The sequence below is a fragment of the Lissotriton vulgaris genome, chromosome 5 (genome assembly GCF_964263255.1).
Source record: "Lissotriton vulgaris chromosome 5, aLisVul1.2, whole genome shotgun sequence".
NCBI lineage: Eukaryota > Metazoa > Chordata > Amphibia > Caudata > Salamandridae > Lissotriton > Lissotriton vulgaris.
This window is the reverse complement of record NC_141693.1, coordinates 1,058,504,371-1,058,522,326: the sequence shown is the minus strand read 5'-3', so window position 1 is coordinate 1,058,522,326 and position 17,956 is coordinate 1,058,504,371. Positions and strand designations below refer to the sequence as shown.

Here is a 17,956-nt window from a genome sequence, read left to right as displayed (position 1 = left end):
TTAATCCGATATTATTCTTTAACTGGCAAAGTGAACTCGTCGTGGGAAGGAAGCCAGGCTGTGGGAAACCCGAGCAACAAATTGCACAAAATGCCTTTTCGCCAAGCACAGACTTGTTCGGAATAACTCTAGGAAACAGGATTATGCTGCGGAGTCGTCAAGCGCTGCTAGCTGCTAGCTGCTGCCGGCTGATGAGAAGGCAGAGAGACGGGTCTCCCTGAGGACTGCGGAGCCGACTCCCTCTCTCCCCGACCCCCCTCTCTCTCCTCCGCACATCATAATGTGCACTGGATCCAAAAATGGCACACAGGCAGCCCAGAGCCCGGCGTTGATCTTTTAAAGTGCACCCAGACTCCGAAGCACACGGGGGACGGTGCCGGAGGCGCGTCGGGACCAAGTGAGTCTCCGATAAATAGCAGAGCGGTACTGGAAAGTGAACGGCACAAAAAGAAAATGGCGGCCGCAAACATCCAAACAATTTTGGATTCGGGGCTTGTTTTGGCGTTCTGAGATGACCTCACAGGTAGAAAGAAATCCCAAACACGCCCCCGAATCCGTAAGAGACGGGGCTTGATTGGAGTGACGTCTGCCTCCTCCAATGGCTGGCTTCCGTTTAGGAAGCCAGCCAATGGAGGAGAGAGGCGGGTTCAAGCTCCATACTCAAAAACATTAATTCTCCGACCGGAGACTGCGCAAGCGCAGCCTTTAGGTCCTCGACCTAAAAAAGTGCTGGTCTGAATGTTAATACCCAAGATGGCCAATTAGATATTAAACAATATCCACTAAAAAGTGCAACAAGTATGGTGGCCTTGAAAACAGAAAACACTGGTGGTACTCATTTTCAGATGAGAAGTTTTTAATCTGTAATGGAATTAATATGTGCCATTATCCGTAAGGAAAATCCTGTTGGATTAGCACATCTCTACATTGATTGGTATATCGTGATTTTCCCCCAAAGTGGCAGCTTCATAGAAAGGATAAACAACAAATATGCAACTTCAAATTTCCATTTCAGAGACCTTGAATTACATGCTGCAGTTTCTTGGCAGGATGACCAGCATGTTGCCCATTAATATTTGCACAGGATCCAGCAGTAAAGAAAGCTGGGATCGTGAACTATAATGAAACTTAGCAAATTGAGCTCAGACACCTTGCATTTTCCTGGTCCTGGGTGTGTTTGCATATTTTTTGGCAATATACAAAACTGAAAGCAGCTTAGATTTCAAAATTACAGCAAAGTAAACAAACTGACCTGATGCTAAAATCTCTCCGTCTCTACTGAATTTCAATGCATAGACTGTGTCTGTGTGCCCCTTTAGCTCTGAAATCATCAGGCCATGTCCAATGTCCCACAGAAGAACTCTCCCATCAGACGCACCGCTGGCCAGAAATTTACCATTTGGTGAAAAGGCCAAAGAGTGAACTGGTCCCTGAAAAAGAGAAAGTAATCAACTGAGCAGTCACAGCTAACAATGTCAGGAAAACAGAGTTTACAGTTTACATTCGGATATTATTACCTCAGGGACGCTTTCAGATAGTCTGGAATGAATTGAATGTGGGGACTGCAGCTTTCAATGCACACCGGCTGCACTGTTAACCTGACATTTCTTTGGTGGAATCAGAAGACAACCTGAAACAGCCACCCTTACATCATGGCCACCCTGTATCAACAAACATGCCATCTGACTTCCCCATATCTATACGGCAGCCCCTGCAAAGTGCACCCTGGCCAGTTCCTTCCCCACTCTTCTCCCAGTCACACTTTTCCATACAGATCCATACTTTTCTCAATCCTGAAAAAGAGTGGTAGATGGAGAATCAGAGACAGGTAAAGAGTGTAAGAAATGTAGGAACCCCACCAAAACTAGAAGGACGGTCACCCAAGCCCTCGTCATCAGCTGGTTGAACTACGGCAACACCCAATGCGGGAACCACGGACAAACTCCAGAAGAGACTCCAACGCATACAAAACTCCTCCGCACGCATCATCCTCAGCATCCCCCGCCACAGCCACATCACCGCCCACCTGAAGAACCTGCAATGGCTTCCCATCAACAAGAGGATCACCTTTAAGCTCCTCACCCACGCTCACAAAGCACTCCACAACACCAGACCAGCATACCTCAACAAACGACTTCCCTTCTTCACCCCTAACCGCCAGCTTCGCTCCGCTGACCTCGCCCTCATTCCACGCATCCACCGAACAACCAGCGGCGGCAGATCCTTCTCCCACCTCGTCGCCAAGACATGGAGCACCCTCCCCATCCACCTATGACAGACCCAGGACCTGTTGACCTTCAGGAGACTCCTCAAGACCTGGCTGTTTAATCAGTAGCTGCTCCCCCAGCGCCTTGAGACCCTCACAGGTGAGTAGCACACTTTACAAATGTCTGCTTGATGGATTGAAGTATAGAAAAAGAGGTAAGGTAGAGAATGGTGCGTAAGCGATAACTTCAGAGAAGTAGAGGTGGGCAGAGGAAGGAGGAGATAGAGGAACAAGCAAGCAACAGATGGAAAAAAGACAGGCAGGGAGAGTCTTCTTACTGACTATTCCAATCATTGTACAGGGGGGGGGGGGCTGGAAGCTGGGGGACCTGGGCAACTTCCCATTAACAATGTTGGTACACCCCTTGAGAAGAGTGAACTTGCCAAAACTTGAGGGAAGATTATGGCAGTTGTCAGTTAACAGGTTGCAGACCAGGTGTACTGAAAGGAGCCTTGCAGAGCATGGTCGCTATCACCCTTGACCAGACCACAATGGACACCAGGCATTGAACTTCAAAAGTCAGATGAAGAAAGGACAAGGGGTATTGTATTGCAACATTTATAGAGCAGGAATTTCTATGCAAGCGAGATTTGGCATTCCTTGGTGTCATTTTCTAGCGCAGAGGTCAGCGGTCAGAGAGTTGCTTCTCTAGTAGATTTTCTATTTTTGCGACAGCAAAATCAACTTGAATGGCTGCGCACTTTTGCGCACTGCATAGTGCTGTTTGACTAATTTTTCACTATATTGCAGAGTCATGCATATTTTTACCAGTTAGCAGAAAGCTGTGGAATCTTGCAGAGTTTTTATGCAACTCCGTGGAACGCTGGGGAGTGAAACTCCGGGAGTACCGCCACCCCTAGTTTTTAGGAATGTAATAGAATGTAGTTGAGGCTTTTTGATACAGCAAACCTGCCAAATGCTGCCCTTGGAGCCCACCATACAGTCACAAAAACTACAATAACAGAACCAAGCAACCGATAAACTGTTGTTGGCCTAGGTCTATGACAGGGGCAACAGAGGGTGCACCTCTCGCAACAGGACGGATAAAACATTTGGTTAAGATGACCAGGATAGCTAATCTAGGGAGGGTGTGCAGAGAACCTCTCGGAAGTCAAACATAAAATAGGGAATCTGAGGTACCAGACGGTCAAGGAGTGCAGCTCCTCGAAGAGAGAGGCATTTCTAGACATTAGAGTCAAGTGCCCGAAGTTAACGCTTGGAATGTGAGCCCCAGGAGTGCATTATTTAGAGGGTATATTAACTCTAACTAATTAGCAGATTTTATGGAACACAGCACCCCTCTTCCCATTGCAGATCTACTAATCAACTCCTAAAAGACCTCACTTCAGCACTGTGCGATGTAAGTTGCGCCAAGAAGTGCCCAGAGTAGAAAAAGCCTTATGAGGATTACAAGATGATGTGGAATAACACATACATAGTATACCCTGGGCCTTTACACCTACATAGCATACCCTGGGCCAAGCAGTCCAGGAAGGATAGAGTTTACGATGGATGGCGACAGGAGTAAATGAGACATTTTGTACCAGACATGTTCCAGAAAGCAGAAGCAATAAGCTAGATCGTCCAACAAGTGGCAAGTAAAACTCTATATAAAAGGACTTGCAAGATAATCAACCTGCTGATGGTGTCACCAAGGACTACATGATGAGTTCTTACATGAAATTAAGGTTGAAGAGACTATACGCACCAATCTGAACCCAGCGATATGGTCAAAGTCCACATTGGATGACTGTCTGCTTGATGGAGCAGAAACAGCTTTGGCAGCAAATGGCAGTCTTGGAAGAGAAAATATTGATTACAAAAGTAGGAACTATAAAAGCATTCTAAAAGAAAATTATCTGCATTAAGGAGGCCCAATCAAGGAATGTGAATACATAAAATGCTTCATAACATGCTGATGCGCATGTCTGACACTGCCAGGGAGCCCAGTCTGCACGAATTGCGCCCACTGTGTAATTTTGATGGTGCCTAAGGAGGACAACCCCCTTAACTTCATTCTAAGAGTGCATTACAAACACAGAAAGAGGAGATCATGGCTCAGGCTAAGTGGAGTGGGGACTCAAAATTTAAATAACTAGATTTAGCCATTCCAAAATCTCTCGTTATTGACTTGCTCAGAAAGCACCGTATCCCTTTTCAGTGGGACACCCGTTTCTGTTTAATCTTCCCATGGGAAGTGAAGGAGTACGCTGCATAATCACTAGTGGATGGGAAGGAAATTTTGTGGCTGACCCAGGAACTTGAAGACGGACGACGAGGAAACTAAAGACCAGCGAGGGGGTGAGATAATACCCATGTGACAAAAGGTTAATTAGAAACGAAGAGAACGTATGTATCATTCTCATCTATTGCAGAAGCAAGACAAGATGTAATCCATCTCCTAAAAAAAAGTTTGCAATGCTACAGTGGATTTACAAGACTTTACTGAGGAGAAGACAGACATTTGATCACCAACCCATTAGGCTTTGCTAAGAAAGGGTTCAGGACTGACAAAGAAGTCGAACAAGGGTAAAAGACAGGCTGTAGAGTTTCTTTTAAGACATGCTAAGCTGGCAGATGGTGGAAATAAAGTGTTGCTGAATACACTGAGCATGATTTACTTTCTGACTGGAAAATGTTGAGACAAGGCATCTAAAGGGTTTTGGGTATAGAGATAATGATATGCAGGAAAGTGCAAATAGAGGCACCTACTTATGTTGCTTAAGTTTGTCACAATCAAGTTGAATACTGGGAAAGGGGTTCAAGTGGGAGAAGTGCTTATACGCTAGCGGCTTGTAAACTCTGGATATTATCACCTGAAGTAAGCTTTACATCTTGACAAGGGAGTAATAACACTCAAAAAAATGTTACATACTGTAGAGAAGGTTGAGCGATCACACATCATACACATCATTACTGTTTGTAAAGGTGTATGATGCAGCAGTTCATAAAGAGAACTTCGAACTTGTCAAATGAGATCGCGTTCTTGTAAAGGACTTATTGCTGCAGTTAAAGAGTCATAATTCATAAAACGTATTCCGGAGATCTGTACGTTCAAATCCTGGGCACACGTGCAATAGTATATAAAAAAAATTAAATGAGGTCACACCTCGAAGCCACTAACGCGAGCCACGGGAGCACTCACCGCCGCTACAATCCAAATTGGAAACTTTCTGACAAGTTGTGGGAGCATACTCCCAAACTAATCAAGTCTGCTGGTTGCTTTTGCTGGTTTTTTGTTCTACATGATCTGAATTAAAAGAAACTATGAACAACTCTTCTGCAAACTTTATGATATAGACTCCTCAAACTCACTTATGTTAATGTGACCTCACTTCCTATTTACTCAAAACCCTCCCTTGTGTCTGCACTTATTCCGGAGATCTGTTCATGACAATACCTCTCTTCATACTGCGTTCTCTACAATCCTTAATCAAACAATTTTACGTGGGAAGGAAACCCAGGAGAACTGCTGTCAGTACTACACTCTGGATGACAGTTAGTACCACATCCCAGACTTGGTCAGAATTGGGCATCCCGGATACAGTAAGCGACTTCTAGTATGCCTCTAAGGTGGTAACTGACTTTACCTCAACGTTAATGGACAGAGGTATTGAAAAATTAAGGGTTGCAAGATTTTCAAAGGGAATCTCTTTAAGGAAGGGCCAATTAAGTAATCTGACTGCATGAAGAAAAGATCATAGAATACTTGAAAACTAACAATTTAGATACAGCCTGCTTCAGCACAGGAGGCCTCCAAACACCAAGAAGATGACAAAAAGGTCACTTACGAATTTGGAGAAGTGGATGCAGTTGGGAAGAAGATAGCCTCAGACATACCACTTACTGGGTCCCACTACTACCGCCCAAAAAGCCACCTTTTAGAGAGCTTGAAAAAATTGAACTTCCTGGTACCTTGACAGACGAAAAATGGGAGCGGTCAGATTAGATTGACTAAGACAGCCAGATATGTAGTAGATAAGCATTAACTTTATGCTACAATGGTATTATAGCTCGCTCAACCTACATAAATGAGACTGAGAAATTAGATATATATGTTAGCAGGCTGCAAGGGAAAATTAACCCTTCAATTTTGTTTTAGCCATGCCCAATGGTAGTTCAGGACTGGACAACAAGTTCTATATGCCAATGACCGGATAGATTATAGAACTCCCCAGGAGCCCTAAATTACAAATACTTGGCTGTCCAATATCCCAGATTTTACACTTACATGTTGCAACAGGACAGCAGACTGTAAAAGCCATCTATGTAGCTAAGAAAGCGATATTAGCTAAAGGCAGAGTAAGTAGGTTCTAACAGTAGAGGAATGGCTGCATAAGATCTGGAACTTGAGACATGGAGAACCCAACTGCGGTAATCTCAGTTGGCCCACAGGTGTTTCTCAAACAATACAAACCTATGTTGTGACACAGACTGAAGAATTTCCATGAGCTCTCATGCCCAAGACACTGGAGGGCAGCAATATTTGATCTCTTTAATGGAGCCAACCATCCTAAGAGGGGGACATGCCAATAGCCTGTGGGAGGTGTGCAAATTTACCCTGTTCATGTCTGACCTACATGAAGTGCATTTCCTGTCAAAAGATTGATATAGAGAATGCCGAAGTCATAAATCTGGGAAATAATCCCAAACTCTGGCCAGTCTCTTTGGGTCCCTTACCCATTGCGGTTGATAAAGATAAGAATGTTGCCTTCATTATGGATAGGAACCTTTCACTTAAGCTGCAGGTCTCCAAACTCACATCTTCTTGTTTTCCCATTCTCAAATGGCTCAAGAAAAATCTTTGGCCGATTCCTTTGAATACCCAAAGAACGGTATTGCAGGCCTTGGTAACGCATATAAATAAGTGATCCACCGTTTGAAGATCATCCAGAATCTGGTCGCTCGTCTCCTCTTTAGGCTGCCTAGACATACTTCTGTCTCTCATTTGCTCCACAAATTACACTGGCTTAAGGTCGACAAGCGTATTAAATTCAAGGCCTTATGCTATATGTTCTGAGCTAGGAACGCCCTCGCCCCTTCATACATCCACGGTCTGGTGATACCTTATGTGCCCACCCATCCGTTCAGATCAGCCTACCTCGCCCGGTATACCATGTCCAGGTTTCGCCTGACCCACATGAAAGGCCGCTCTTTTTCATGTTTAGGCCCTAAACTCTGGAACTCCCTTCGTATAGCTATCAGGAATTGCCATTCTCTACAGAAGTCTGAAGACTTTGCTCATCAACTGCCCTAAATGAGCCCAGGGGATTCTGCTTTCAGGCTTATGCACCCTGTTGCTGTCTGCTCTAGCGCCGGGAGACTCTTTTGGGTAGCTGTGCACTCTACAAATTCTTTAATAATAATAATAATAATAATAATGTTGGTGTATAGTACTAGATGTGGTGGAGGTGGTAGGAGGGCAGATGGATTGGGGGTGGGAGGGCAGATGGATTGGGGAAGGGAGGGCAGGAGGTTTAGTGGACTTGGGGGCAATGGGCAGAAGCAGGAAGGGATCTAAAAGAGCTTTTGTGTCTTTCTTTAACAGCATATACTGAGAGCGGTCCTCATCAGGCTACAGGCTTGTAGACAAGTGCACTTATAATTAGGAAAAGGACATTAAATACAGTTAAACCAAAAAATAAAAAGTATCTTAATCGTTTAAGTTTTGCACAAGAAGGCCAAACATAGGTCACTTGGGTAGTCAACCGCATGGGTCAAGCTCTGAACATCTCTCCTACAAGGGTTGTGCTCTCAAGAAATCGTAATTCAAGAAGGCCAGATTACCTGAAAGACAGGCTGCGATTTATCATATCAATCATTTTGCCTTTTAATAGTATACAACAACTGAGAAGCCAGTTAGCATCTGTAAACAATATATGTACCTTGTGGCCAGTGAAAATCCTTACACAGTTTCCATTCAAAACATCCCAAAGTCTGACGGTCCTGTCCGTTGAACCTGTTGCCACATAATTGCAGTTCGGATGAAACCGAGTGGATGTGACATCTGCAAGATGGCCAGCAAATATCCTTAAAGGCTGATAGTGGTCTGTGGCCCATAAACTTTGGAAAAGGAAAAGTATTGTAGTCAGTGACACAAAAGAGGCAAAATCAGATAAATAAGGAATTTGCCACATTCAAAGATTAATCAAACTTTAGATTGTACCATCTCTGCCAGAAGGATGATAAATGTTAAAAAAAATCTAACATAGCAGGCTGGGCAACAGTGGATTAATTAGTTATAGTCAGCAATATTACTTGCATTGCTGATTTTCTATAACAATAAAATAAATTAAAAAGGGCAAAATGAACATAAGAAAATGTTATGATTTACATTAATGCTAAAACATTTAACTTCCCTTCTGCTTAAAATCTATACAGTTTCAATGAGCAACACTCCATCTTCTATCAGCATTATTTTTTTAATGTAACTAATATCAAAGAGTAACTTATCCACTTATGACACTAAATACGTTGGCTTGTTTTAAGAATCCTAACTTGTGCTGCTGTCATTCCCATTATCTCCACAAAGCACTTGTATGCTTCAAGCAAAGCTACAATGGCTTCTCAAACCAATCATCCTATTACTGTTTAATGTCAAACATAGATATTGAATCTAAAAACTTTGCTTTGTTAATAGGCTGGACAAAATTGTGACTACCCTGGCCCATAGGAATCCGAACGCTGTGCGGCCATGCTGGACGTGAGCTGTCTGGCCTAAGCATGCTGATCCTGGTGGGTTTTGATTTTGTGAACTGGGCTTCCCACTAATCAGGTCCTGGCACATATGTTGCATCCCTTGGATCCAGTTGTTGGTCAATGGCAACCTATGGCCCCTTTCCCAGTGACTGTAGAACCGGCTGAGGTCGTTTTACTGCTGGCCCTTGTGAACGAGCAGCTGCAGGATTCATCAGGCAATGTGCTCAGATGTGGGTCTTTTGAAGGTGGGAGGGAGGAGGCAATTTGGACAACAGAGTGTCTATAGGGAGCTGGGTTCTTGTTGCAGTACTTACCCCCCCCCCCCCACACACACACACACACACACTTTAGCCTGGTATTTGAGGCAACTTTGACTGAAGTGTACTGGGTTCCTACTAACCAGGTCCCCAGTGTTTTTTCCCTAAAGCTGTATAATTGTTTCCCTAATTGGTGAAAACTTTTGTACCCTATGTGAGCCCCTAGTAAATAGTACCCCTGGAACTTGGGGCTTGAAGTACTAAAGTGGGTCCATAAGGACAGCAGCACAAATTGTGCCACCCTAAGGGACCTCTCACCAGGCACATGCAAGGCTGCCATTGCAGGCAGCGTGCCTTGGTGCAGACAAAAGTGAAACACGACAAGTCACCCATCCCTGTGTGTCATGTCCTTAACACTGCATGTAATATTTGTAAGCCACACCTACAGCAGGCCTGACAGCCCTAAGGCAGGAGGCCTAATATTACGTAAGGCTTACCTGCATGTGCTGATCTGCCCTATTACTGCTAGTAGAAGTGACAAGGGAAACCATTTTAGAAACAGGGGCGGCTGGGTGCATTTGAAAGTGGTAGGGCGTAAAATGATTTGCATACTGCACTGCTGCGGCAAGCGAGCGTAGCAACCGAGACCGAACAACCTACAGGGGCATCAGGGGGGTGTTCGCCTATTGCACTCTCCTTATCTTCCCCTGCCTGTCTCTCACTCTTTAGCAATCTCTGCTTGTAGCTCACTCTTTAACTATTTCTCTAGCTTTCTCCTCTGTCTCACACTTTCTACTTAGCTTTCTATGCTTGTTTTTCGCGCTCTCATTTGATCTCTGTGCCTGTTTCTCACTCTCTTTAGGTCTCTGATCCGGTCTCTCACCCTATTTAGATCTCTCTGCTTGTCTCTCACTCTCTCTTTAGACCTATGTACCTGTCTCTATATTTTGATCTATCTGCCTGTCTCTCACTCTCTTTAGATCTCTCTATATGTCTACATGCCTGTCTCTCACTCTTTTTAGATTTCTGTGCCTGTCTTTCTCTCTCTCTCTCTTTAGAGTGCTCTGTCCGTCTCTCACTCTTTAGATCTCTCTGCCTGTCTCTCAATCTCTCTTTAGATCTCTCTCCATGTCTCCCACTCTCCTCTATAGCGCTCTCTCCATTTATCCCTCCCTGCCTTTATTGCTGTTTTCGTCTCTTGCACTCTCCTTATCTTCCTATGCCTGTCTCTCACTACCTCTCGCCATTGAGCTCCCCCTGCCCGTCGCTGAGTCTCTTTAGCTTTCACAGTCTGCCAAACTGGAGTCTGCAGCTGAGGAAATACAGGCATGAAGTGAAGTGGAAATACAGGCATGAAGTGAAGTGTGAATACTCGCAAGACTGCCATGCCCCCATTCATCTGAAACTGGCATAAAGCAGGCGTTGCAGCGTAGCCTCACCACTGTCCCCGTGTAAAATGAAAATTGTAGGCGCGGACCAATAACTGTGAAACTGTTATAATTTGATGTCTGCTTGCTTTAAGGAATTATCTGATGTCATTTTGTGTGAGGTCATTTTAGAATGTAAGCCTCAGGCAGAGCAGTTTGTCTTAGCCCTTGTACTGACTGGACGTTGATGCTGTTCCTGATTAAAGACAACAAGCCTACAACCTTGGAGTAATTGTCTTTTTAACAATGGCGACGAGGGAAACTATCTAACTTGATTGGGGACAAGTGGACAACAGCATCAATTCCCCTGCCTTCTTAATTGGATTTTATTTGGACTTCCACTCGTTTTTAAGTAGGAATTACCGAGGAGCTCTGAACATCAGACTGACTTTCCTACTACAGCCTTCATTCAAACCCCTGCTGCAACGTCGTGTTCAACATTTTATGGTAATATTTTACCTTTTCTGTATCTCCTCCGTATTATGCCTGTAACTGACTGCGCATCTTTTGACTCCGGCGAAGACTCCACGCTCGAGGGCCTTGAAGTCCCGTGAAACAGGCATTGTTCGTGCACGTTCGTTCTCAATAGAACGTTTACGGAATGCTGTGAGGAGTATGCAGAGGCTGTAAGCGTCATCACGCTTCGATTGACCCTGACGCGACGTGACCCTGCGCTTCAGCGTAAGCGCCATCTTGTGTTTACCTGAATCCCATTGAAGGTAATACAAGGAAGTCTTTGGCAGTTTTTAACCGGCATCGTTTTTCGACGGCTGTCATCCCAGATCGTAGCACTGCCATCGCGGATCTGCTGGCATCGTTTTTCCACGGCTGTCATCGCAGATCGTAGCACTGCCATCGCGGATCTGCTAACATTTCCCGGTATTTAAAGAGCCTTACACCTTATTTAATTTATTTTTACTTTTCGTTGGTTTACTGGTTTACTGGATTACTGACATAACAGACTTACCTGGATTAGGAATATAACAGATTTACCTGGATTACAAATACTGTGCATCATAACAGACTTACCTGGATAACAGACTTACCTGGATTACAGATTACAGATACTGTGCATCAGTCTATGGACTTTGTTTTTTTTTCAAAATTAACAACACAAGGAGTTATTATTTTGATCCTAACTACTCGCTATTAACTACACGTTATTTATTATCATCATTATGGCTAGCTCCACTTCTATGTCCCAACCCCCCCCCTTTTCTTTCAGAGAAAGGTGATCCAATACTACCTTGGAAAAGATGGAGAAATCTTTTTGATTCCTATATTTTAGCTATTGGGGGTGAAAAGTTTTCTGCTGTTAGAAAACAAGCTATACTCTTACACAATTTGGGTGTTGAGGGACGCAACATTTATGATAGCATGGACTTACTTACAATTGGTAGTGGGGAAGGTGAACCTTGTGATGTGTACGAAATGTCTATGATGATGTTACAAACTTATTTTGGTCCTCGTATTAATATTGTTTTAGAGCGACATAGGTTTTTCACGAGAACGCAAGGTTCAACTGAACGCGTCAAAGGTTATGTAGCCTCTTTGAAAACCCTAGCACGTACATGTGAATTTGAGGAATTATCCGATTCTCTGGTCAGAGATCAATTGGTACGTTGCACTAATAGCTCTCGTGTGCAAGAGAAACTTTTATCCAAAAACCCTTCTCTTGATCAAGCTATTAAGATTGTTGAGGGAATGGAAAACACTTCATCTTGGGTGAAAGAGATTAAAAGAGGACATGAAGAAAAGAAAGAATCAGATAGTGAGATACATGTTGTTCAGGATGAACATTCTCCTGAACAACGTGTGAGTGTGGGTAAAGTTGTAGCGAATGATAAATTTAAAAAATATGATAAGGACACAACGCGCAGTTTTGTTAAGCCTCAAGCAAACAGTGATGAAAGGGGTAGTAAAGATTCACTCAAGCCTAAGTGCATGAGATGTGGGAGTATGACACATTTTTCAAGTTATCCACAATGCTATGCAAGGGATGCTGTATGTATGAAATGTGGCATCAAGGGACATTATGCTCGAGTCTGCAAGTCAACAAAAACTTCAGATAAGAAGAATACTGATGCAGTTCGTATTGTTGTATCTAGCATTAGGGAAGAAGATGGTATGATTGATGCTGATAAAATTACGATGCCAGAATGTGACATCATGGTCAACAATGTTAAGTTTGTTGTTTTGGCTGACTCAGGGTCTCCTTATACCATGATAGGTAACAAAGAATGGGATGAGGTTATTGGCTTGGATGAAACTTTAATTCCACCTGACATAAATCCAGTCGGTTATGCCAAGGGCAGAATTAATGTTCTTGGTTACATAGAAGCTTGTATTAAATTCAAGGACAGGAAGACATTTGGTAAAGTTTATGTGGCTATGAGGGGTGACAACTTATTAGGTTGGAGACATCAGCGTGATTTAGGGATCACACTTAATCCTTCTGCAAAGAACCCAAAAGATCAAGTTATGCTAGTTGAATGTGATAGTGATGGCAATATTGCTGACAATCTGAATGGTGTGTATTTCAGAAAATTTCCTGAGGTTTTTTCTGAAAATTTAGGATGTCTCAAAGAATTTGAGCACAAGATCATTCTGAAAAACAAAGCCATACCTTGTGTTTACAAAGTAAGGAAGGTTCCTAACATGATGATGGACCCATTGAAACAGGAGTTAGAGAGATTACTAAAATTGGATGTGATTGAGGAGATAGAAGCTTCAGAATGGTTGGCCCCCATTGTTTTGGCCCCTAAGGATGGGGGGGCCAAAATTAGGATGTGTGTGGATTTGAGGGGGTTAAATCAGTGGATTTGGGTTGACAGACAACCGTTACCTAATATTTCAGAGTCACTTAGCACTCTTAAAGGTGCACGGGTATTTAGTGTTTTGGACTTATCGTCCGCTTATCATCAAATTGTTTTGCACAAGGAATTGAGACATCTCACGTCATTTGTGACGCCTTTGGGTGCATACTGTTTCAAAAGAATGCCTTTTGGGTTAGCGTCGGCTGGGGCATGTTTTCAGAGGGTCATGAAGAAGGTCTTAGAGGGAATTGGTAACATCATGTTTTTTCAAGATGACATTCTAATTTATGGGAAAGGGGAGATTGAACATAACAGGACATTGTGTGAAGTTTTAGGAAGGTTGAAGGAGAAGGGACTAACTGTAAAGAGAGAGAAATGTCGAATTGGAGTGGAGACTGTCACGTATCTTGGTCATGTAATTTCCGGTGCAGGGATACAACCAAAGCTAGAACTTGCAGAATCTGTTAAGAAAGCCCCGGTACCGAGTGATAAGGACCAGGTGAGGTCATTTCTAGGATTAGCAGAATTTTATGCTAAGTTTGTTCAGGGTTTTGCTAGTGTGTCTCAACCTATTAGGTTATTGCTTAAAAAAGGTGTACATTTTGTGTGGACAGAAGATTGCCAAGAAGCTTTTGACAAGATCAAGGAAGAGATTGGGAAAATGCCCACTCTGGGACATTTTGATGTGAATAAAAAAACTATTTTAACAACTGATGCTAGTCTCAGAGGTTTGGGAGCGGTGCTCTCTCAAGCTGTAAATGGCGAACAGAGTACTGTTGCTTTCGCTTCAAGGGCACTCAAACAAGCAGAAGCAAACTATTCCTGCATTGAGAGAGAAGCACTTAGTGTGTTTTGGGCGGTTCAGCATTTTAAGTTTTATCTGTGGGGAATCCCATTCTTAGTAAGGACTGACCATAGACCCCTTGTTCAAATTTTTTCTTGTAGACACAGTGAACACCTAACACCTAGGATTAAGCGTTGGAGCGAGGGATTGCAGGAGTATAACTTTATTGTACAATATATTCCTGGGTCAAATAACAAATCTGCCGACTGTTTGTCGCGGTTGCCACTGGAGGAGAACACTGATGCTGATAAAGAGGATTGTGTATTTTGGGTGGCTGAAAATGCGCTAACACAAGATGAGTGGAGGGAAGGTGTAGCTAAAGATAAAGTTTTGTCTGAACTCAAAATCTGGATAAGCCAAGGTTGGCCTGATTACAAATCCTTGGATCAAGAGATGAGAACTTATTGGTCTGTCAAGGATGAAATTTCTTTTGTGGGAGACAATTTACTGAGGGGCTTAAGAGTTATTCCCCCAGTTGAATTTAGAGACAAAATTATAAACACTGCTCACGAGGGTCATCTTGGGAGGAGTCTCACCAAAGCTAGAGTGAGAGAGAGATACTGGTGGCCTACCATGGACCATATGATTGAAAATGTGGTCAAAGATTGTATGCTGTGTGCATCTAATGACAAATCTTATGCAACTAATCGTGCGCCTTTGTCACCAGTAAAAATCCCTGAAATGGTCTGGACTAAGTTAGGACTGGATATTATGGGACCATTTGATCTTTTACCACCAAGTGAGCGTTTTGTTATTTTGTTGGTGGATTACACGTCCAAATGGGTGGTGACTAAGTGCACTTCTTCCGTGAGTGCTAAAGTTGTCATTGAATTTCTCAAAGGTGTGTTCACTTTTGAGGGCCTACCTAAATGTCTTGTGACAGACAATGGAGTGCAATTTGTTTCAACTGAAATGAGAGATCTTCTGATGAATTGTGGTGTGACTCATCAGAAGACTGCATTATATTCTCCTCAGGCCAATGCCTAGCGGAGAGAATGAATCGTTTAGTAAAATCTTGCCTTCAGCGTGCCTTACTTACGAAGGTTTCTCTTAAAGAAATCTTGAGAGATACTTTGTGGGCACATAGGACAACACCCAATGCAGTTACCTTGACATCGCCTTTTGAGGCTTTGAGAGGTAGGAAGGCTATCTCAAAGTTGAATCCTGTTTGGATGCCAATAATGGATGGAGAGGCTTTATCAGCTGATACTAAAAGAGAGAAAATTTTAAGATATCAGCGTTTGTACAAGACGAGATATGATTCCAAAATGTGTGTGAAGGGGAGGAAGTGGAATGTTGGAGATAAAGTTCTCATAAAAAATCCCAGATATATGCTTAAAGGGAGAAGTACCTTCATGGGTCCTTTCACTATTATTTCCATCAGGAAAAATGTTGTAAAAGTCAGCAATGGCGGTGTATGGAGTATGTCTAGATTAGTCAAATGTTTGGAGAAAAATTCTAGTTTTCAAAACTCTTCTTACGATGATGTTGATGATGTTGAGTCGTTTTCTAATGGCCAACATGCTGGAACTTCTGGTACTGATTTAACTTCTTCAGATCTTAGTTCTTACCAACCTTCTGGTAGGCAACGTCGTTTACCTTCCAAATTTGAAGATTATATTATGTCTTGATCTGGTTCTCCCTAAGCTCCTGTTATACTGTCTTTACTGTATTCATCCTCACCTTTTTCTTCTCTTTCTCAGTCTTTCCTTCTTCTAAGTTTCTTTGCTGTGTCCCCTTTATTGGGAAGGGGATGTGTTATAATTTGATGTCTGCTTGCTTTAAGGAATTATCTGATGTCATTTTGTGTGAGGTCATTTTAGAATGTAAGCCTCAGGCAGAGCAGTTTGTCTTAGCCCTTGTACTGACTGGACGTTGAAGCTGTTCCTGATTAAAGACAACAAGCCTACAACCTTGGAGTAATTGTCTTTTTAACAGAAACCTTCTCAGGCGTGACCCCATCACTCCGGTTCCGACGGGCTTGCACTGGTTGACTGACTCCTACAGGCTAGCAGTATGTGTGTTGTGGTTATGTTTGTTTTGTGGTTGAGTTTTAGGATTTATGTTCGATAATCTGTTGCAACAAAAATTGCAAAGACAAGCGGCTGGGCAGAGTTCTGTATTTTCAGCTAATGACCACAATCACAGTAGAGTACCCCGGGCAAGAAATTGATTCAGAAGAGAAGCAATTGAAGGACAATGGTTGAATTGTGAAAGTTACAGGTAGGAATAAAAAAATCGACTGTTTATTCTGTATTCCATGAAAAGGCACTTGAGCATGCACATAGTTGTGAATTCTCATTAAGCATTCTTCGACAATCAACAGACTATATCTGTGCCCAAATGATGAAAATACCTTACTTGCTGGCAGATATGTTGCGTGCTGTTACAAGCGACTACACACGCACGAGTCCAACTCCAAGTGTGAAGTGAAGTCTAGTATGAGCAGCAGGCTGTTCGGTGTCAGGACTCCAGACAGACTAGGCGGGAGCGAGCTGCGAGCAGCCAGACAGACGGACAGCGTGCGTCCCGAAATGGCCAATCACTACATGGCTTCACATGCAGTCACACAGTGATTGGCCATACAAGTGCGGATGCGGCAGTGTGGCACCACCCATGCACAGCACCCAATAACGGATTGCTGCGAGGTGGACCATTGGGACCAACCAATCTGGCTAGGGGCCCCCTTTCAACCCGGGGGGCTGCGGCCCTGGGGGTGCTGTATGAAACAGCACCCTTTGGTTCCCTCGCTAAGGGGGAAGAAGTAAGCGCATGTGTGGGCTGAATAAAGCCCAAAAATACACATGCGCAGTTTGCGCACTACTGCTGTAGCTGAGTGTGAACTGTCACTCAAGCTTTAGCCGCTCAGCTCAGCCGCACCCCCTGGCTCCGCGCGGCGCTCTCAGATATTGAATTTCGGGCGTGAGGTGAGAACAGCAATGTCCTGTTACTGACTGACTGACTGCAGTCTGTGCTGCTTTGCAGGCACAGTGCGTGCACGCCACGAGGCTTAGTGGGGCTACGCCCCTACGCCCCAATGGACGCGCCGCGCCTGTTTAGAAACATGTGCTGGACACTGGTGGAACAGATTTTCTCAGCTACATGATGGAATCAATGAAAATAGGGCTGTTTGGTATAAAACATCTCATATTGGTAATCCCACACTGATTCCAATGATCAATATACCAATATGTGCACCAAGAGGGCACCTTCGAGGTGCCCCCGGAAAACCTACAAGCCTCTGATGTGCTCTCTGACTGGGTTCTGCCACCCAAGACACAGTTCTGACCTCCTAGGGTGACAACCTCCGCTCTCAGGAGACCCAGAACAAAAGGCAGTCCGGGAGGAGGGTGTAACAGCTCCTCCCACAGGAGGGCATGCAGATTAGCCTTCCGTGGGCTGCAAGCCTCAAAGGGCTGCTGCCTTTGAAATGCAAATCTGGCTCCCCCGCACACGGCGAGGAAGCTGGCGGCTTTGTCCAGAGCCCCATTGGAACCTGGACAGGTGGGAAAATTAGATGGTCAGGTAGACGTGCCATCTCAAGGCTAGTACCACCCCTAAGGTGGGCTTCTGTGAGGTGGACACTTTTTCAGAAGTAGCCATCTTTGTGATGGCTTACTTAGGAATTCTGGGACAGGGTTATCCTA

At 43.8% G+C, this 17,956-nt stretch overlaps 1 protein-coding gene across 1 annotated transcript in view; it reads right to left on the bottom strand.

The window, feature by feature from the left end:
• Positions 1-17,956, bottom strand: part of TAF5 (TATA-box binding protein associated factor 5) — a 236,777-nt gene that overhangs the window by 49,227 nt on the left and 169,594 nt on the right. Inside the window, exons 9-10 of the mRNA XM_086922719.1 lie at positions 8,152-8,329; positions 1,253-1,430 (exon numbers count right to left, since the gene is read on the bottom strand). Of these exons, the coding sequence (XP_086778845.1) occupies positions 1,253-1,430; positions 8,152-8,329 (356 nt within the window). The remainder of the gene's footprint in view (positions 1-1,252; positions 1,431-8,151; positions 8,330-17,956) is intronic.